The sequence below is a fragment of the Apis laboriosa genome, unplaced genomic scaffold, assembly GCF_014066325.1.
Source record: "Apis laboriosa isolate Shangri-la unplaced genomic scaffold, ASM1406632v1 scaffold34_cov151, whole genome shotgun sequence".
Lineage (NCBI taxonomy): Eukaryota > Metazoa > Arthropoda > Insecta > Hymenoptera > Apidae > Apis > Apis laboriosa.
Window position 1 is genome coordinate 9,146,479 of NW_025222928.1, and position 23,475 is coordinate 9,169,953.

The 23,475-nt window shown below is 24.7% G+C and overlaps 2 protein-coding genes across 3 annotated transcripts; one reads left to right on the forward strand and one right to left on the reverse strand.

The window, feature by feature from the left end:
- Positions 1-384: 384 nt before the first annotated feature.
- LOC122714904 (protein spire) lies at positions 385-13,761 on the forward strand. 2 transcript variants are annotated; one of them, XM_043936679.1, is made up of 15 exons: positions 385-894; positions 3,009-3,313; positions 4,446-4,477; positions 4,562-4,685; positions 4,766-4,920; positions 5,325-5,546; positions 5,915-5,944; positions 6,376-6,639; positions 6,761-6,902; positions 9,713-9,846; positions 9,947-10,202; positions 10,280-10,590; positions 10,692-10,940; positions 11,030-11,316; positions 11,395-13,761. In XM_043936679.1, the coding sequence occupies exons 2-15, from the start codon at positions 3,013-3,015 to the stop codon at positions 11,618-11,620; spliced, it is 2,733 nt and encodes a 910-aa protein (XP_043792614.1). In that variant the 5' UTR covers positions 385-894; positions 3,009-3,012; the 3' UTR covers positions 11,621-13,761. The 2 variants fall into 2 exon arrangements, with proteins under 2 accessions (XP_043792614.1, XP_043792615.1); XM_043936680.1 differs by lacking the exon at positions 5,915-5,944.
- A 1,702-nt stretch (positions 13,762-15,463) lies between these two features.
- Positions 15,464-22,778, reverse strand: LOC122714663 (polycomb protein Asx-like). Its single transcript, XM_043936196.1, has 7 exons — positions 22,185-22,778; positions 21,686-21,945; positions 20,456-21,562; positions 20,093-20,374; positions 19,141-19,956; positions 18,806-19,042; positions 15,464-17,210 (listed from the first exon to the last, which is right to left on the reverse strand). The coding sequence occupies exons 1-7, from the start codon at positions 22,438-22,440 to the stop codon at positions 16,794-16,796; spliced, it is 3,375 nt and encodes a 1,124-aa protein (XP_043792131.1). The 5' UTR covers positions 22,441-22,778; the 3' UTR covers positions 15,464-16,793.
- Positions 22,779-23,475: the final 697 nt, after the last annotated feature.

Below are 23,475 nucleotides of genomic sequence, written 5' to 3' on the forward strand. Positions count from 1 at the left end.
TTGACCAATAAAAAACTATCTAAACTATCTACAATTTTATATACAGTATTCAATCTTGTGTAGTACAATTAAATATGTTTAAATTACTTTTAAATTACTTTTATTTTCAAAAATAAAATAAGTGATTTTATATTTTTTATTATCGATTCGTATAATTTTTACAAGTTTTAATATACTTTTTTATAAAAAATAAATTAATAGACAAACAAAATATTAAAGTTTCTATCAATAAAAATAATACCATTTTACGTGTATATATTTTAAAATTCATCCTATCCTTATATTTTATAACATGCATTTGGTAATTCATGCATATATATGTATACAAATCATATACATATAACAAGAGTACAGGTTATGGATCGGATGGTAGCGATCAGTAGTTTCAGTCTGTATCATAATTTGTTCCTAACCACCCGTTTTCGTTAGTTTAAATATTGTAATGAATTTAAAGTCAATTTCCTTTTTTAAATTAAATTCACTTTAAGTATATTTTACAATTTTGATAAGTTAAAAATGTTGTAACATATTAAAACTACTACCGGTATTCTTATGTAATATTTTATATAGAATTGAGAATATACATATATACATTGAATATTTCATTTAATTTTATAATGTTCAATAAATCGTTGCAACTATAAATTGGCGATAAACAAAATATCACATTGTATCTCGATTGTCAATGTAATCAAGAAAAATTAATATGATCAATGTTAAAAGTTGCAAGAGAAAAGTTCAATGTGAAAAGTTGTTCGAGCTTAAAACAATTTTTCACTTAAACGAAAAAGTGATTTGGAAAGCTTCGTATGAGTATTGAACAAAATAATGTAATGTAGAAAAAATCCTATGATGTGTTTTGTGCCATAATTTATCGCCCATATATAACAAAAAGTATGTATGAAATTGCATTTTTGCCATTTTAATTTAATGATTGTTTCTTTACTTGATTTTTTTATAATATCTGTTTTTGAATCATAAATTTTTAAATATTTTTATTAGTTATACATTTCAAAATATATTTCAAAGTATATTAATAAATAATTTTAGTAGTTTATAAAATAATATATATTGCAATGCGAATTATCAAAAATAAAATCAGTCATAAAAAATCTTAGAAAATCTTAAAAAAAAATAGATATTCAATCTTGATTATTTATTTTATTGTGATATTTTATTTTAAATTATTAATAGTTATTTTAATTAATGAATTAAATTAATATTTTTCGCTAGTAAAAATCATGTAAATTATTTTCATCATGTGTGCAAATACAATTCATGACATTTCATAAATACATTTTCCTATATTTATCTATAAAATTATATAGAATAAACATAAATATAATAGAATAAACATAAATAGTTAACCTTGAATTATTCACTGAAGTTTTATTATTTATATTTATGTAGAATATATGTAGAATATAGATTAAAATTCGAAAAATGGTAAAGAACACTATTTGATATAAAAATAAAATATTTGAGAAAATAAAAAAAAATTAATATAAATTAATAATTTAAGTTTAGGAAAAATATAACGTAATTTATTCATGCACTTGGTTATAATTTTGTACATATATATATGTATGTGCATGATCGATAATTTTCGTATTATTAGTAATTTAAAAATATTTTATATTTTATATATATATATGAAAATTAATTATTTTCTATAATAATATTTTACCATGATTTATGAAATTTAAAAGAAAACTATTACAAGACAATTTAATTAGCAAACTATTTCGAACTAAATATATTCGAATGAAATAATATTTAATTATTTTTTGAAACAATATTAAAAAACTTAAAATTAATTTATCATATTAAAAAATAAAATAAGAAATAATAGAGATTAGATACAAAACTTATCGAAAATTATTCATATCTTATTTGTTTTAGTTTTAATTCATTTTGTCGAGAATGAGTTTTTTATAAAAATATTTTCTAATAAATATTTTGATCAGTAAAAGGGGCGTATAATTCCAGAAAGATATAATATAATTATAAATTATTGTAATAAACACTATCATTAATGTTGCGATGACATTTTTTTATGTTGCTATTCAATCAGAACATTTTCAATTTTTCATTAGATTAATTTTGTGACCTCGCTATAATATCTGTGTGCGCACATGATGACGAATGGTAATAAATGTTTATCTGCTTTCATATATCTTTTAAGAACGTAGAGAATTATAAAAGATATTTAGTCTTCTTGTTCTTGTGTAATTAGAAATATCTATTCGCTTCGAGTCTATAATCTATAATATATAAATAATTCTTAATTATTACAAAAATCGTGAAATGTTGTATAAATAATTAAAATCAATTAATTATAAATAAAATAGGTACAAAAAAATTAATTTTTAATAAAAAAAAATTTTAAATTTATGTTTTTTGAAAATGGAATAACGAATTATCAATGAATAATTCTTTTCTATTTCTTTATGATGTTAGTGCGGTTTTATTTAAAAATTGTCTTTAAATTTATTTATGTTATTCATACATATATATACATATGTATACATATTCATTCATTTTACTGATGATTTTATCTTTGAGTTATATATTTTCATTATAAAAGTTTATTTGTCATTGTTTTATATCATTTTTAATAAAGACATCAGCATTATTATAAAACAACAAAAATTTGGGTAACATTTGAATAGATACGTATTCAATAATATATATCGAATTAGATTATATTTATTCAATTTTATTTATATATAATATTTTTGATGCATAATAAGTATGTTATTATTATATTGACTATTATATTTTGTGAAATATTCTTATTTTAATTTTATAAAAGAAAATAAGGTACATTGTTAATTCGAGTTAATTTATTTGATAAATTAAATAAAATAATTATTTATTCATGCAATGAATGTAAGTTTAAATTGTGAATTTATATATGAACTTCGATCACGTAAATGAATCATTTTTTAAATTATTTGAGATTATTATATTATATAAATATATTCGATTCGTTAATGAAATTACAGAAAAATGACTACGCACAAAGAGATCTCAACATGCTATAAGGACAATCTCGATGTCTCCAATAATGAAAAAAAAGTGAAACAGATGAAAAGATCGAAGTGTAAACTTGATGCAAATGACCGATTAAATCTTAAAGATATTCTACTGTCTTTCAATGGACCGGTCAGCCAAGAACAAGCTTGGGCATTATGCTATCAAACAGCTAAGAGTTTGTCATGTTTACCGGGAAACAATTTTTATGAACTCTCGGAGTTATCGCAGATCGTCCTTCACAAGGATGGCGATGTTTGGCTTGGCGATCTAATCGGTAAGTTAATTTAATCTTTTCTAAAGAAAATTTATTCTCTATCGTGAAATCTTATCAATATATTGTTGTTCAATCAATATATGATTGTTTCATAATCAATAAGAGAAAAATAAATAATCATTAAAAAATAGATTAAATAAAAGAATATATATAATAGTTCTTAGATAATATTATAATATTTTTAAGCTATAATAAGCAATAACTATAAAACTATTTTTAAATTATTTTTTCAAATATAATTATAATATAATTATCTCATTATATATAATTATGATACATATATATGTATACAATTATGATACATAGTTATTATAAGATATTATAATTATAAAATAATGTAGTATTTAGTTAATATAATGTAATTATATATTATTTGATTTATAATATATTATTTTTGATTATATGATTTTTTTTTAGCTATATCTAGTATATTCAAAAAAAATATGTAATTATTTGTACAGATTTATTTGTGATTATATAATATGTATATATATTATGTTTTAACTTAACATGTTAATATGTGTAATATACTACTTTACATTATAGATTTTAAATGCGCCGTAAAATATTCACAGAAAAAAAATATTAATTTTTTTCTTATAAAACAAAAATCCAGAAATATATTTTTTTTTATTAAATTAAATGGGTTTATAGATTTTTTTTTTTCATTATTCAAGTTTTTAAATTCAATTATTATTATTTGTATCAAAAAATTATTATGTATTTAATTTTATTTCATTATCTTTGCTTATACTATTTTCTATTCTGAATGTATATCAAAAATAATCACATGTTCTATAACCTCTTGAATAGTTTATGCCGTGAAATTAAAAAAAGATTGAAAATCATTGCAATAGATGGTAAGCAAAAAGAATATATAAGAAAAATTGATGATTTTACATGAAACAAGATTCACTATATTCTGAAATTTATATTTGTAATTTAAAATTTATAAATATTTTTATAAATCGTATAATTGCGTATAACTTGTAAATAATTTAAGATAAAAAAATATAAAAAAAAATTACTGAAAGTTATTGAATTTTGCATATTAATTGATCATATTTTTAATTATATACAAATTTTGACAATTTTAAAATTTATTTTTTATGTTTCAATATTTTTATTACAGAATTGGAAAAACCCCATGTATCTGAAAAAAAGGTGAGTATTTCATTTAAAGTTACATAAAAAAAAAAAAAAAAAATGTTATGTTATTTCATAAAAAAAAATATATTATTTGTGCAGGCTATGTTTTCATTAGGTATGATGATATTCAAAGCACTTGATTTCGGCCTAGATGAACAAGAAGAAAGGCCTTTATCACCGGATTTAGAAGCCCTTATAACATTAATGACAAGTGCAGATCAAGGTACAATTATTTTCTAAAAAATATGATTAATAATAATAAAAATTAAAGTCATATAAAGACTAATTTTTTCTGCTATACAGAAATTGAAGAAGAAATGGAAGAACGTCCACAAGAAACAGATGATGAAGGCATAGAGAGAGATTCAAGTATTGCTGACATAGATGAATTTTTATCACAAAAAAGTAATGATATCTATAAAGAAAGATCAATATATTCCTTGAAAAATGTAATGCAAGTAAGTGCAATAAGTAAATCTTTATTTTTTATTATATACAAAAGTAGTAAAAAGAAAAATTTGAAACTTATATAAGAAACTTTATATAACAATTTTAAATTTAAAAAGTTAAATCATTAAATAATAATATAATTGTTTACATATGCAAAATTTTTTTGTAATTCATGCAAAAAATATATATTTTACTCTTTGTTGAATGTATTCTTTATATTATATTTATCTTTTTCGTTTAGCATTTATTTTAATTTAGAAGAAATAATTTGAACATAATATACTTTCACTTACACTTTTATAAAAATTTTTGTATTATTCTATATATATGTTATTTCTAATAATTTTTTTTATATTGATATTTTTTTTATTATTTTTTATTCATAATAATATATATTAATTTTTATATGTAGTTATGTACCAGACACATGCAAACTTCTATTGAATCTGCTGAAGTTCATTATAAAGCTGTAATACGAGCATTTGTAACAGAAGCTCTGGAATTGTCACAATTTTTGGACACAATAGAAGCTGATAAACTACAAGCTAGTCAGAAGGAAGTTGTCAACAGTGATAGTAATAAGCAAATCTCGATGTCCGTTCAGAATCTTGATACATTAGATTTCATTGATTGGGTAAGATTTTCAGCTATAGAAAATATATCATATGATTTAAATTATATACAATATACAATATACAATATACAAATAAGACAACACTATTTTTCGATACGAATTTCATTTATTAAATACTTTTTTTATTATAATTAAAAATTTTTATAAATAATTATCAATAAATCGCATAGGAGTAAGTAAATTTAAAACAAAAGTAATAAAATTCAATTAAATGCATTCAAATTATCATTTCGAAAAATTGTGAACGAGTATATATTACAAATTATGTAAAATGAAATAACTGATATTACTATATCGTGTAAAGTCATTTATCATTTTGCAGAGATAAGATATTTGAGATTTATTGACTTGACTCTCTACCATTATAGACTGACATTAGGATTTGGAGGGCTATACAAGTATGTCATTACTAATAATGTTTGCGCATGTGTTAGAATGATGTGTTAGAACATAATTATAATTATATATATAGTATGATTAGTTTCAATATATAATTATTATTATCAATTATAAGCTGCTTTAAAATATTGATTTTCATAAAATTATAAAATTATAAATGCATGATTTTATTTTAAATTTATGCAGAATATTTCAAAAATTTAGATTTTAATCTTTATAATTTATTTTATAAAAATATTAGGTTTTTTTTAGGAATTTATTTTTTTCAATTCTTTATGTTGTATAAATAGTATTGATAACATTTAATATATTTAAGTATAAAAATAAAAATTGTAAAATTTATAAAAATCATTTTTTTAATGCGTGTTTTTTATTGTATTTAATATTTTAATTGTATTTAATAAGAATCAATTAAAATAATTATTTTAAGGCAAGATTTTGGGTACAAGTTATACAAGAATTAAGAAAAGGTGTGAAGCTAAAAAAGGTAGAAGCTAATTTGGGTTCAAAAAGCACAAGCCGTGGGCGTGGAAAGGGAGCAGAATTTGAATTAACACCTTATGAAATTTTGATGGATGATATTCGGAAAAGAAGATATCATCTGAGGAAGACACCATCACCAACTCCAAATTTGAAGAAAGATGCCCATGCTGTTATTCTTGAATTCATTCGGAGTAGACCACCTCTAAAGAAGGTAATGTTCTATTAAAAGTAATGCTTTATTTAGATTCAATTAATGGGACTTTAATTAAAGGATTGTAAAAATTATAGTTTTTACAAATTTCAGTACATTTTAGAGATATAATTTTATACAGGCATCAGAAAGACAGCTTCCACCCCTTCAAAAGGAATGGACTCTTCGAGAATTACTTATGGAAAGTATAAAGAAACCACCAAATTTAAGGTCTTCACGCAATAGATACATTCCTAAGGTTGAAAGAACATCTCCTCAAAATGGTAAGTTGCATTTTATATTTATATGCATAATAATAATTTTTTTTGCATGCTATAATGCTTTATGAAATACATCTTTGTTTGAATATAACTATTTAATAAATTCATGAAAACCAATGCATTCAATTCATATTTTATACATCAATAATTGTGACATTCCATACGCATCAATTTTACTAATAATTGATTTATGTGGTACCTCAATAAATCTTTCTTTGCAAAATGTACAAAATAAATCAACTAAAATTTTAAAGTAAAACTTTTAATATTATATTAATTACCTATTTATTTTATTCTCTGTACTTTTTCAATTTTTAAATAAAATTTTTAATTTTTATATCAAGAATAGATTTTAGACTTAGAAATAGTTTTCAAAATAAGTGAAAATAGAATTAAACTGCAAAAAGACAACTGTTTTCATATTAATTATATAATTTATTAATTAATTATAATAAACATTTTAACTGAATTACAATAATATGGTGCAAATAATATTTGCATTAAGAACCAACAGTATGCATGATATAGAATTACATGATGTGCAGTTAACTCTTACAAAAATATATTTAACTAAGAATACACATGCGCAATGTGTGCACGCGAGCGCAATAGGTATATCTTTCACTCTTGATGTACTCTTGAGAGCAGTAGAACTTGACAATTGCAACGCAGTGCAGCCAGAATAGTGGTATTTGTGTCTTAATTTTTTTCAATAATAATAATACTAACCATAATAACAATAATAACCAAAATAATTATATTGTCCACAATAATGATAATCATTTGATGCTCGTATCTCAATCTTTCTGTTATAAGTTATTACAAAAATTATTAGCTATTCTACAATAACGTATAATAATATTTTATGATTCCTTTTTCCAGTGCATTGTTCATATTAAGAAATTATTAGAAAGAAAATTATTTTCTTATTATATCATCATATGTCAGGATATACATCATGACTAATTTTTTTATCGCGATAAAAGAGGGTCGATCCATATGAATCATGATTTGCAATGGTAGGCCGGCTTAAACCATTGTAAGCCCCAGACGGTTCGCGATCAATAACCGAAAGCGCGCAAAGGGCGAGAGTTGACGTCGCCCGAAACGTCATTGTGTCTATCTAGATTTTTACTTAATTTCTCGCGTTTTTTTTTTTTTTCATTAGTCATATTTTCGTCGGTTTATCCACATTTCTTTATTTTCTTTTCTCTCTCGCGTGCATCCCGGGGGGAAGCTGCAGTTCGAGCGTGAAATTCGATGGGTTGCGTCTAAATGTGTACGAGTAAGTCAAGTGTACCAAAAGAAGAATAAGCACACTAACAAACACGTGTGCTTGATGTACAGTCCTTACCAGTGGATCTGCAAACATCACGGTGGATCAAGGATTCAACAGGATGGAAAAAACGAACAGATGAACGTGAAAAACAGCTTGGATGCTGGTAATCGGAAATGTTTATTGTTTTTCGATGAAGAGAAACAATGGATTAATCACCTTAGATGGAACGTGTAAATTTGACAAACGTCTTGATTCACAGAGTGTGAGATTCTCAAGCCAAGCCGAAAAATTGTAGAAGGTTCAACACTAGTGACTTCTGGTTATACATCGTGGTTGTCGCAAGTAGAACCACTGTAAAGAATTATGTTGACATCTTATATGTTCGGTTTAAGTGTGCATAAGCATTTGATTATTCAATTATTTATCATACAAATCGTTTATTTATTAATTGTAACATTTAAAATATTTAATTATATTTTTTTTAAATGATGTAAAAAATATACAATATAATATAAAATAAAAATATACAATTACATGAACATCATTGAAGAATCAATGTTTATGTTGAAACAATGGTTTTATAATTATTTTTGTATACTTTTTACAATTGCACTAAAATAACAAAAGTTAAACCGAACATATTGTATATATTAGCAGGAGAAAAAGAGGATAAATGTTGAAAAGAGGAATAATGTTACCGATCGTAGGCGGTGAGTCTCGCATGATAGTCCTGGGTGAAGTTCCACCGTCACAACCAGAGCAGGAACAAGAACCCGCGCAGGATGTGGCGGCACAATGGTTGCAGACTGAAAATCAAACCAATACAGTCACTACTACTGTCGGCACTATTACCAACATACCGACTATCGCGAGTCGAAACAGAACAAATGTACCACCGGTTCCGCAACCGAGGCAGAGAATCGGCAAACCAGATATTAGGGTACCGGGAAACAGGAATCGTAAGTCGCGTAGAAGGCGCATTACGGTCGCAGGTAATCATATCATTCATCTTTCTTTTGATCAACATAATTCTTTTAGATAGCATATTTAAAAATATATTTTAAACTACAGATAATGAATTTCCTTTGATTATATTGATATGATTAATGCAACATTTGATAAAAACTGTTTTCTAAATTGATATCTTAATTTTATATAATAATATGTACATATTTGAAATATAGTAATCAAACTTTATAATGAATATTAATCTTACTTTTATTGAATTATGAAATTATTATTTATGAAGTTTTTTTTATCAACTTTTTTATGTTAATTTTATGTAATTGTAATGATTATATTTGTATAATAATTATAATGATAATCTTATGCGTCCGCACAGGAAGCACTTATGTATGTATTTAGGATTTACTGAGGTACCACAATTCTATAAATATTTGATCCTTTTTCTTTTTGTAAGATCTCACATTCATGTGTCATGTTCATTGATCATCAACATATATATTCCTATGTTTTCGAATAATGATAAATATATATTTTGAGTCAATTTCTATGAATAAAAAAAATTTTTTAGATTATATCCAAAATGCTGCTGATATCAAGGATAATGGATCACCTACTATACCAAAACCTCCTCGAAGGGAATTGGACAATTCCAATTCTACAACAAGTAGGAGAAAAGTAATTCCTGTAGATTTTGATTTAAAGGTAAATTATGAATTGTAAATTTATATATCTCTATTTTTAATTATTTTTATCTAATTCGATACATATAAGATAAAAATATTAATAAATATTTAATAAAAAGCTCGACGCCGAGGAAGATGACGATGAAGATTACAATGATGAATTCACGGTGACAAGATTCGAAGAAGAGGATGAAGGATCAAATTATTGGCAACTAAAAGAAGATTATACATTTGCAGATAGAACTAATATACGTAGTAGATATAAAGATCACAGATTTGATGACGAAGCAGATTCTGCGAATCCTTGGCGAAGAACTGGTGGATTACGTTTGACAAGGAACGAATATCATCGATTTTGTGATACACAACTTGAATGTAATTATTTAGATTATATATTTAGATTATTATAATAAATAAAAAAGAAAATTTATTTTTAAATTTATTATTTTTAGCTTATGATCTTGCAACGCAGTGTCCATCTAGAAGAGCGTCGGCTCGAAAACACGCAGCTAAACGTACTATAGCACTTACAGCATTAACTGGTACTACTTCTCTTCCTCATTCGAGACCACAAAGTCGTCAGTATACAGGTCCAACAGAATTGTTATTAAATCAAAGTCCAAGTCCTAATATTAGTGTGAATCCTAGTCCAAGTGTAAGTCCTCAGCCAAGAACAAGACAACCGCGACGATCACAAACTATTGCTGAAGATACAAAAGATAGCGAAGATCAAAATGAAGATTGTCAAGATGATAAAAGACAGGTATTATATTGCAAAATCGATGATCGAAATTTAAAAAAAAACTAATATTTATATAAATTATTAAAAATAAATTGTAATAACAAAAAATTATTTTTCTATAGAAACCTACATTAGGTGACATGTTCTTAGATGAAAGACTTTCTCTGACTCTAGAAGAAATTGTACATATTCGGAGTGTATTAACTAAAGCAGAATTGGAATCTCTGCCTGTAGAAGGGCGTGTAAAGGAAGATGTAGAGAAGAGACGCGTTTGTTTTCTTTGTCTAAAAACTAGATTCGGATTATTAGGACCTTGGGGACAACGTTGTCGTTTGTGTGAAAGGACTGTATGTGTGAAATGTTATTCCAAAGTAAATTTTCAAGATTTTTATTAATACAATTTCATTTAATATATAATATTTAGATATTAGATTTCATTTAGATATTATTTGTATTATAGATGCGAATTCCAACAGAACACTTCGCCCATGTCCCAGTAGTATTACTATCTCCCGGTCTTCTTCTTTCTCCATCATCTTCAGAACCAGATACTAGCAAGAGTTCTTGGCTTAGAAGTAACGGAGCAGCTGGATCTGCACCGGCATCACCAGCCTCTAGACGCAAGGATTCATCACTAAAAAGTGTAACACCTTCATCCACGCCTACTACGACACCAGTTTTGATACTTACACCAACTTCCACGCCACCTTCTCATGCTCGTCGTGAAACAGAGATTCAAGATAAAAGGTTTACTTCATTTAATTATATTATAATTTTTGATTATTGTTATTATTCTTCAAAAACATTATTTATATGATATTAAAGATTGCCAGCCAATGTACCATCACCGAAGGCATTTTCCAGTTTCACAAGTCAAAACTCGGAACAACGATTGGCCGCGGAAAGATTGCGAGGTGTTTCTATGGTTGTCTGTCATGATTGCCGTATTATGGTGATACAAATAATTAAAAGTTCGAGAACAACACGAGCTACGATACGTAACAATGTTATTTCACGACTCACTTTAAACTTATCTCCAGCCTATGTTTGAATTCTCTTTAAAAAAAAAAAAAATGAAGTTCCGGTTAAAAAGGAATAAAATATGCAAAGAAAGTTAAATGTAAAATATATAATTTTAATGTAGCTGGAATTTAAAAAAAAAATCTATATGAAATCGGCATACAATGACATTTAATGTATTCTACGTACCAACATTCAGGCTTACATCTAAGTAGATCATTAATGCATGCAAATTTGAAAATGAGATATGATTAGAATCAAGTATTTAATTATGAGAGTTAAGATTCTGTTTAGTTCTTAACGACAATTAACTATTTTTCGCTTCCCATTTCAATAATTACTATTAATAATAAACTTCTATCAATAAAAATTATTATGCAATCATGCGATTGCATTGTCATATGCGCGTGTATTCTCAGTTCATAAAAACTGGGAATTCATATTTAACCCCGATTATCTCGGGATTTTAAAAATGTGTACATATATGTTCTTTTTGCTCCCATATTGTTGTGAACATTAAATCTAAAAATAATATCACATTTATTGTAAAATTTAGTTGAAAGAAAATAATTATCATAAGCAAAAATTAACAAAGAAACAATGAAAATGTTGAAACTCTAGATATAATCTACATATATGTGCCATAATATTGTTCCGCGCAATAGATCGAATTATGATCAATTCTTATCTATCAAACTATGCGATAGTTTAAAATTATATGATCATTAATTCGAATTATTAAAAAATTTATATTTTCCTTAATTTGTTAATATATTCATGTAACATGTAATTTTTGCGCGTAATTTTAGATTTCATATTTTATACATATATTAATAATGATTGTGTTTGAAATTCTTAATACTTTTGTTTGTAACTTTTGTTAATAATCTAATTAAGATGAGAGGTACGCATACATAAGCACACGCATATTATAAAATCATACGAACTATAAATTAGCGAGAGAATCAAATACTCTGACAACCCCAAATGAAAAGAATATTATTTTTTTGCGTCTGCGATGACATCATTTTATTTTAAGATAATATATTTAATTTAGAGCGAGTTGAAGTCGGATGCACAATTGTATTATAAGTATGTTTTAATGGAATTAATTCATTTAAATTTTTTTGTATAATGTTTGTGATATTAATTTATTATTTTTTATGTGTACTATTTATTATATTTATTTAATTCTGTGAATTAACTTACAGATGTGTTTCTTTGTAATTGTACATATAATTATACATATATTGTTATGGAATTTATATGAACATGTAGTACAATTTTCATATTTTGTTCTATGTTATTATTTGTTGAAATATTTTTTATTTATATTATTGTTAATACTAAATGAAATTATTTTTGTTTTTGTTTGCATTTTTAATTATATATAAATTAATTACTATGAAATAAACTAAGCGGAGAAGAAAATGAATTAAAAAAAAAAAAGAATAGTGGCTCTTGTGACGGTCATGTTTATAGGAAATTAGTACAATGAAGTGGCTGTTCACTCGCACAGTTTAAAAATGTGCTATTAACGAAAAAATGTACAAAAATAAACTGATGATGTTCAGAGTACAAACGAAAAATGCGAATTGCACTATGATTAATATGCTGATTGTAAGTCTGGCATCGAAGTGTATACATAAAACAGCGTGGTTATAAATTTATTAATATATATAAAAAAAATTGGTAATCTTTATAAAAGAGTACATCGGTTTGGTTAAGAAAGAAGTTTATTTATTTTTTTAGTCATATAAATAGATTTCTAAATAATTTTCAAGTAAAAATCAAAATGAAAATATTTCGTATAATATTTCTGAAATAGAATAAAAAATAGATTTTGTCGGACAATGTAATGAAAATACTATGTAAAAAAAACACGCAATGATACCTTACAAAAAATACAAAACATGAAATTCCATTTGTAGAAAATTATAATAAATCGAAACTGAAAAAATATTAAGAGTCACAATGGCATGATCATAAGATATATATATAAGAAGATTATGTGATGGCAATTGAAAAAAAATAATTTATTATGTTAATTTATTATTTTTATGTACGATGTACTACATATATATATATATATATATATATATATATATATATATACACACCCATAAATAGAAGTCTTGTTTTTATGATGAAAGTGACCAAAATACATTCTATTCTAATTCATTAAATATAATGTTGTCTTTTTAAACAAAATTTCTCTTATTCTCTAGTTTATCATTATAATAAGCTAGATTTTAATTACACAAATTACATTTTACTCTAATATTTTTTTATATATATACATATAATATTTTAAAAAATATATGATTTTTTTTATGTATATAATAGATATATTAATTATCAATTATTATATAATAGACTATTAAAATATATAATTATAAATTTTGAAATTTATCGTTAAATTTTATTTTTATATAAGCAAAAACAAATATAAATTAAAATCTATAATTAAGCTCAATTCAAATATTTTTAAATCATTATAAATGAAGATTTTATAAAAAATAAGTAAAAACTATTTTGTGTTAATTTCTGAAATGATTTTTGAATATTTAAATATCATTATTTAAAATTCTTTATATTTTTCTTAACATATTTTATATTATTGATATAGCATGCAAAATAATTTATATTCTATACATAGAATATAAATATAAATATAATAATAATAAAATATAATAAAATATAATAAAATATATAAAATATAATAAAATAATATACATTCTATGTTTTCATTTTATAAAATTTAAAATGTAAATAAATAAATTGAAAATATAACTAAAGTGTCTAAAAATGATGTAATAATGTAAATGAACAAAATCAGAATATTTAAAATGTTCAAATTAAAATAGTAATAAAATAAAATATGAAAAATTAGATAAATAAAAAATAAAAAGAATAAATGTTTTCTAAAACAATTATCTGTTATTATATTAAGATTTATTCTATTTTTATGATAAAATTTACTAAATTTTCTAATATGCTCTCTTATATAAAATATCTAATTACAATTTAATTGCTGCAACAATTTAATATGTTAAAGCATACATAAAATATATAAGGTAGGTACTATTTACAAGTAATATTAATCAATTACAAAGTTTAAAATGAATTTATTTTAAAAAATGATACTTTTTTTAAAAATGAAATACAATACCATATGGCTAAAATTCCAGAAAGAAACATCACAGCCATTGAGTCTAGTAGTTGCTAAAAATATAAAATCATGCAGTCATAAAATATTAAAACACTTGTTTAAAAGACAAAATTATGCAAATATATGAACAAAATATTCTATGCATGATAATAATATAAAAGAATACAAATTTTGAAGTTAAAGTTTATAAAGAAATAGCAAATCTTTCTATTTGTAGTATTATATAATACTACAAATTTATTTAATATTACATAATATGTGTGTATATATATATATACACATATAATATGTATATGTATATATATATTATATATAATATATAATTATTTGTAATCTTCACGTGATGAACGTAAAAAAAAAAAAATAATCTCATGGTTCAAAAGAAATACTCTTATCTGACTTAATACTACTTTTTTAATTTCAGCATTCTTAAATATAGAATACCTTTGTACATATATGTTAAGTAGCTATTGCTGTTTCCAACAGGTAATGCGTTATCGTATAAAGTACGAATTTAGCTTATATTGCATTATGATGAAATATGCTTTGCAGATACTTAGAGATAGTTCTGATAGTCGCAACTATATCGAAAGCAAAAATTATTTCATATTATTCAAGTATTGTTTTCCCACAATATTTACGATTGCCAAATCCGTACTTTAATCATTACGTACATTGCGCATATTAAACGAATTTTACACGTTAAACGAATATGATTTTATTTACATTTGAGCGACAAATACACAATGGTTGTTCTATCGAATCGCAATAATACTACATAGCCTTATCAATGATTTCAAAGAAAATATATCGACAAAAAATTTATCGGTATGTAGTAAACATAATTTGAGAATGATGATTGATATCATTTATAGCGAAATATGAATCATATTATCATATTTATGCAAAGACGCAATGCTTGTAATTGTAATCGATTGCAATTACATAAGAAAATAATACAATGGCTTTCAATTTTCAAACATCTATTTTGTGTAAAATAATCATCTTTCTTATAAAGATTCAAAAACATATAAAAACTTGAAATCTCAGAAATGCGAATTATGTACATAATATAAAACTGATTTATGCGTTTTTTTTTATATCCCGTTTTATGATATTTAATTTCATGTTAATATGAAGCAAATAACATAACCAATATATATCTTAAAAAATTGTTTTCAACAAAAAGATGAAGCTAAAATATGTATATTCTACATTCATCTAATTAGATTCCATCATTGCAATAGATTAATAATATTGATCACCAATAATCGTCCTTAAATAACATTCCTGTACAAGATGCTCTATTATAGTAACAGATTTATGATGAATGAGAATTTTTTTGCATTTAAAAAGCTACAAAAGAAATAATTACGAGAGAGCATATAAGAATAAGTTTTTGACTTTTTTTAAATCAACTAAACTTGAGATCAGCATGTACAGGAATATCTATATAATAAGAATAAACTTAAATTTTTGTTAATAAATAAATAGTACAGATGTATGTTGAAGAATGTGATGCTTACTGGAAGACGGTATTAGAGTTTGACTGTAATAATTTTGCTCTTAAAGAATTACAAGAATACAGTTGTAATTTTAATAAAACTTTAAAATTATAAATATTAATTAAAAAATTAATTCATAAAAAATTATTCATTAAAATTTTGTAAAAATTGCCCATTGAAATAAATAAAAAAAATTAAAATAAAAATAAAAATAAACATTTTGCACTCAAATAAACATAAATTAATACTAAAAATATAATTTCAAAAGAGTCAAAACACAAAACTCCAAAAATATTTGCAACTGTATCCATTAATTCCCTTTTCTACATGAACCACAACTTACAATAAAGTGCTGAACAACAAATTTAGTTGCCTTTATGAAGTCTTCCAGTTTTTTCAAATTCATGTAATAAATGATTTCTGATAAAGACTCCATTTAAAATAATTTTGTTCTCAATTTGATATTCAGCACTCCAGTAGTTCAGTTTTTTTTTTTAATTTACACAGAAACATCATTTAAACAATGATTAACGTATCAGACAGGTAGCACAAATACGTTGAGGCCCGATGCAATCATCGTGACAAAACGCGCCACACTGTCGGCATATTACCATAGCACCACGCATATTACATTCACATGGAGGTGGTGGATCTCCACCCATAATCATTCCAGGTGCTCCAGGTTCGGCGCCACCTCCTCCTCTACCATCAGAACCTCTTGCTTTTAACGTTACTGCCTGATGTGAACCCTCTCCTGCACTAGCAGGTCTACCACGTACTAAATGCACTCCGACACCCATTCCAGCAATTTGAGGAGGTAGAGGTGGTGCAGAAGATGCTCTAGGTGCACTATCTCCAACTCCTGTTCTCTGTACCAATATATATTGACCTAATCCACCTGTTGTTGTAGATCCTAATTGTGCTATGTTATTGCTTTCTGGAATCTAAAAGGAAGATTTAAACATGAAACAATTTTTCTGATTTTAAATTTTATTTTAAGAATAATATTATAGTTGATTAAAATAAACAAACATATGACATCTAAAACTATATTAATATCTTTTTCCTTATTCTTTCTGTTTTTAAAGAAAAATTTTTCTGTGAAATAAGTTATTAAGATATATCTTTCTTGATTTTTTTACTTTACGAAAATCATTATATTGTTTCCACTACTTTTAGAAACTCAAAACTAGAAAGTAGATTTATTTATTTAGGTACCTGTATGATACAGTGATCATCACAAGCCACCCGCAAGATTAGCACTGTACACACAGAAAAATATCAAATAATATATGATGCAAGCTTGAGTTTCTATTTTATATATGTATTTCAAAAATAATGAAAGTTGTAATACAACTGATAAAAAAGATTGATTCTATATAAAAAAAAAATAGAAAATTCCGTACAAAATTTTTTAGTTTAAAGTCTCATTTTCGAGAAAACCAATTTTAAACAATAAGATACATATACAATTTATATATTTTGAATTTATTTTTTTTTTATAAAAATAAATATCTCTATTTAATGAAAGCTGTTCAATTTTTTCATTTATTAAGAAGCACTATCACATTTTGATAAACCAATTATATATTTTTTCTATTATAATTATATATTTTTTTTCTATCTATATATAATTATATATTTATAATATAATTATATATTAATAATATATATTATATTATATATTAATAATATAATTATATATTTTTTTTCTATCTATATATAAAATTGAATCGATCGTTATTGTACAATACCTCCTCGCTCATTAAGATCACTAGATATTATTGACTTTCACTTATTAATAAAAAGAATAATACAACTGAAAGCAATTTTATAAGAATTTAAAAATTAAAAAACAAAAACATATTGAAAACTGTTAATTCTTCTTTAATTTGTAGAACATTGAAGCAACAGGAACGACCTTCCTAATAATATTTATAACATATTAAAAATACATAACAATCTGCAAAAACTTGTTATATCATTTGAGTCATGGTTCAATAAATGTTTATAAACATGAACAGAAACAATTCATTGGATTGAATTATGATAATCAAATCCTATTTAATTGTACATATATTTAACTAATCTTCAAATCGATTTTTTCAAAAACGAAATGTTGACGAAAAAATTATATACTTATTTTTCTATGAAAAATCATATTTTTTCTAATTATTAATTATACGATTTCTATTTTACTCTATTGATTGAAAATTTCAAACAAGCATTTATATTTCTCAATTACTATATATATATCTTAATCATTTTTATGTTACAAATATATGCAATATAAAAACCAATAAAACAAATATGAATTTTAATATTATATTTTCACTTTTATTTATTTTATTATATTTTACTTATATTTAATAAAATTTAATATTCTCTATTCAATATACTATTCAATATATAATACTTTTACAAAATGAAATAATGAATTAATAAATAATATATTTTCATTTTTATAATAAAATACAATTTTTATAATATAATAAAATACAAGTTACTACATATAATTTTTAGAAGAAATATTTCATACCTCTGTAGAAGTCGCTTGACGTGCTGTTGCAAACACATGTCTTAACATAACTGCTTGTGTTTTATTTTGAGTTTGTTTATTTTGTATTGTTTGTGATGGTTTCTGAGTTTTGACTGTTGTAATTGTACGGCCACCAGATTTATTCGTTGTGAATGCACCATCGCCTCTAGCAAGTAAGCTAGGTGGAGGTTTCAAATGAGCTTTTAGTTGATCTCTATTTGGTGAACTTTGTATAACCTATAATAATAAACATATATTTTTTAAAGAAACAAAAAAAATTAAATTTCGAATCTTTAAAACTTTTTTTAAAAAAAATTTAGTTTGTGTTAAATTACCGCTTGACATATTTGGTAACTACGTTCCAAATTAACAGCACCAGGTGGTTCTTTTGTAGTACTACGAGATCGACCTCCTCCTTGTTCTTTATTGTTATTCCTGGAACCTCTCTGATTACCTTGATTACTAGAACGTGAAGATCTTGAAGATACAGTAACTGTTCCTCCAGGATATTGTTGTTGTTGTATGGTCGCTACGACTTGCCGTGGTTGCGTAGGAGCCGATGCTTGGTGTTGAATTACAATAGTATTTTGTGTACGATTTTGTGGTTGTACACTAATTGCTGCCGTAACAGTATTCGGAACTTGATTTTGAATCACATTATTTCTAATATTTCGTGTATTATTATTTTGAGTATTTAATTGAACGACTTCTTCTTGCGTTCTCATTATATTCACTTGTGAAGTTGTATTCTGAATTTGAGCATTAATTGGGGATGTACTATTTAAAGATGAAGTAGTGTTTTGATCAGAATGAAAATTGGTTTGCACAAATCTAATAGATTGTAATTGTGGAAATGCAATAATAGGTGAGCTTTGAGATTGAAAATTTTTCATTATACAGCTTGTTCCTGGTGTACCAATTGCGAGACTTTCCGATTGAAACGGAGTTCCTTGAACAACTGGTAATTGAATACAGTTAACTGATTCTACATTAGAATCTGCATTGATAAATTGTTGAGGTGGATTAGTTGAATCTGTTGAAGTAGGTGTCTCGTTGCATTCATCCTGAGTAGTCACTGTAATATTAGCAGCAACAGATCCATCAAGAGCTGCAGCTACTAATGGCCATGGAACTTGAAGCTCTTCTTGAGGCTTTATGAAATAAAATTAATTTTTTTTAAATCAAAAATAAGATAAATAATCACTTATGATATATATATATATATATATTAAAAGAAATTAATGCTAAGAATACAAGAATATTAAAATTTTTTATCAATACACTTACCCTATTATTATTGTTAATATTATTAACTGTGGGATCTACCGACCAACTACATTCTAACATCTCAGAACACACATAATTATTTGCTTCTCGAAGAGCTTCGTCTTCATTTCCACTATTTACATCTTGTTGATCTCTGGTAGTTTCTGATTGTCCTGAGACAACCTGTGTTTCAGTTTCTTCAGTATTATTCGATCCCATTTCCATTCCGTCAAGAATAGGATACATTATTTCTTCGGGACATCCCGAAATTTCTTCATAAGCTTCACGCATTTCTCCTCTTACCTAAAAAGAGATATATTATATGTTTTTAATAGAACTTGATATATCTTTTAATATATCTTTATAAATAATAAAAATTATCACCTCCAATTCATGAATACGTTGTAATGTTTCACTATCGATCTCCATTCCTTCAGGAATTTGTGATTCACCATCCGTTGGATTCTCGTGAGAAACCTGTGTTACTTCAGTTTGATTATTGATTAATGTTGAATCATTCATAACGATTTCGGTTGATCTAACTCGTTCATGTGACGATGAAGTTTCAAGTATAGTTGTAGCTTCACAATCGGACATCGGATAAATTTGTTCTTCTGATATTTGGGATATTTGTTCTTTCGAAATTTGAGATACTTGATCTACGGAAGTTTGAGATGTACATTCTGTTGATAATTGAGATGATGTTTCTCTAGATGTTTGAGACATTTGTTCTATTTGTTCACTAGATCTTGGTGAATTTTCTTCAGGTAGAAGTATTGTATCTTCTTCAGATACTTCAAGAATGTGATTCTCTATTGACTGAAGATTTTTTTCATGTTGAGATAAGTGAATTTCTTCATCAAATGTATTTGAAATACTTTCTTGACAAACTTGTGTTACTACTTCACTTTCTTCAAGCATATCTTGTTTTTCTGAGAGATTTTTATCATCTTCTTCTAATTTGTCCTGATGCATTTCAGTATCAGTTATCGTTTCTACAGAATTTATGTTTACAGAGTCTATATGTTTTTCATCAATTAACGTATGCGTTGTTTCATTATATTCTGTTGGTAATAATTCTTGTATTTCTGTTGTTTCATTTAATTCTTCTGAATTATTTATACTAGTTTCAACTTTACAATTATCTTCTTCAACCTTATCTTCGGACATAATAGGACAGGGAGTATCTGATATAGGTGTATCTACATTAGATTCTAAGCGAAGTCTTAAACTCGAACGTGTTACAGCTCCTCCAGATCTTGATTCCGCAATACAATGAAGACCTGATCTAATTTTAGGTTCGCGTTTTTCACCCCATATAGGTTCGAAATGTTTTACTTTCCATGGATCTAATTTATTTTTATCTCTTTCTGCCTCCATTTTCAATCTTTGTTGATTTTCTGGAGTAAACTCTCCTTCTGCCAAGCGTTTACGCCATTCTAGGCATGCTCGTGCAAAGAATTCATTATTTAATCCAGATGTAGCAGCATCCTAACAGAAAAAATATATTTTTATAAAAAAATATTATTTTAATAAAAATGAAAAAAAAACAAGATAGATAGAATAATTTGCTATCAATATATTATTAATAAATATATATATTTTTAAAATTACCTGTCTATCTACAGCAGGTAAAAGTTGTGCAAGTTTCCTTTGATACAAAGGTGGTAAACCTTGAAAAGTATGCCTATTTAAAAGAGCACGTAAACTTGTGCTTGCTAAGATACTTGCTGGAGATTCAAGATCTACAAGACCAGCCTCCAATTGTGCAGTTGCTGATAATCGTTTTGTTGATCGTCTACGTCCAGATTTTAAGCTAAATCCTGGCAAACTTGCCAGGACTTCCCTCATTGTGGCAGCAGGTTCTTCAGTTGCTATATTTAAATAATATTATTTATAATATATATTATAATAATATATTATAATAATATATTTATAATAATATAATAATTATATAATAATAAATTATCAAGTTAATATACATATATTATATTAATATATAATAATAAAAAAATACATATATATTAAAATTTTATATCAATATAATTTTATCATATTATTCAGTTATATTTACATTTATATAATCATCAAATTTAAGTTATATTTCACTTACTAGTATTAATATGTTGTACATTATTAACTGGAGAAGGTGGATTATTCGGTGGAGGTGGAGGTAGTGGTTTAACAACAATTCTTGGAAGGGTACGAGAATTTCCAGCTGCAATCGTTGTATTTTTTCTACGTCTTTTGGCCTGCTGTCGTAATGCATGTTTAATAACTTTTTTGCTGTGCACCATGCTAGAATAGCCAGAGCAACCTGGACTAGTTTCACACCCTTCACCTTTGGCAAGTTCTACATCTGTGTCCATGACAATACCTATACTGCGAACATCATTGATCGAAATGCCGGCTAATCGAACATAAATCCACAATAGCACTGTATTCAATTAAATGCAAATTTTTTAAGTTTTATTTCATATTGCAGTAAAAAATTCAAAAAACGATAATCCTGATTTGAGAAATAAACATTCTTTAGTAACAGTACTTTCCTGACATTTCGATACAATCAAAGAAACTTTGATAATTTACATAATATTTTCTAATCCATTTCGTTTAAAAAATTGTATATGCACAAAATTTAAACGAATTTATGAATTTCACTATTTTTTAATCCATTGGCAAAATGCCATTCGGAAAAACTCGCAAAGTTCCGCTTCTATCGGCCATATTGTATTTACATATTTATACCAGAAAAGCGCCATCAAGACATAGAGTGCTTTTTAGTTTCATAGATATTATATATTATCTATATTAAATTCGATGCTATGGTTTTTATTATGGAATTTAAAATTAAAAATTTTAAAATTTTAAAAATATAAGTTAATTCAAAATAACAAAATCAAAATTCAAAAAATTCGAAATTATTTTATAATTTATATTTAATTTATATTTAATTCAAGTAATAAATAAAAATATAATATTATCAATAATAAAGATTAAAATAGATGTATAAAGATGAAAACAATAAAGATATTAATAAATTAGAAATATAACTTAAATGATAATTATGAATAAAATAAATAAAAAAAAATATGTATTTTGCAATACAAGAGCAGTAAGAAAATATTTCTAATCATGATAAAAAAGATTTGTATTTTTAATTGAATTATCTTATTAAAAATTTCATAGATTCTGTTAACAAATAGCTATTTTATAAAATAATCTTAGTTTCATTTTATTATTTATATGCAAAAAGTATTATATATGCATTTTATAAATAATAAATCATGTGCTATACTTCTTTAAAATTATGAAAATCTTTTATGAAAATTTTGCCGCCCATTTTGATTTCACTGTTTTAAAAATTATAAAAACTAATAATGAATATTTAACGTCTAAAAAAA

What these genes read in the sequence shown, in the direction of transcription:
- LOC122714904 (XM_043936679.1), top strand. Translation starts at nt 3,013, where the DNA reads ATGACTACGCACAAAGAGATCTCAACATGCTATAAGGACAATCTCGAT. An exon ending in TTGGCTTGGCGATCTAATCG is followed by an intron (nt 3,314 to 4,445) that starts GTAAGTTAATTT and finishes TTTTTATTACAG; the next exon opens with AATTGGAAAAACCCCATGTA. An exon ending in AAGAACATCTCCTCAAAATG is followed by an intron (nt 6,903 to 9,712) that starts GTAAGTTGCATT and finishes AAAATTTTTTAG; the next exon opens with ATTATATCCAAAATGCTGCT.
- LOC122714663 (XM_043936196.1), bottom strand. Translation starts at nt 22,440, where the DNA reads ATGGACACAGATGTAGAACTTGCCAAAGGTGAAGGGTGTGAAACTAGT. An exon ending in TGTACAACATATTAATACTA is followed by an intron (nt 21,946 to 22,184) that starts GTAAGTGAAATA and finishes ATTTAAATATAG; the next exon opens with CAACTGAAGAACCTGCTGCC. An exon ending in TACCTGCTGTAGATAGACAG is followed by an intron (nt 21,563 to 21,685) that starts GTAATTTTAAAA and finishes TTTTTCTGTTAG; the next exon opens with GATGCTGCTACATCTGGATT.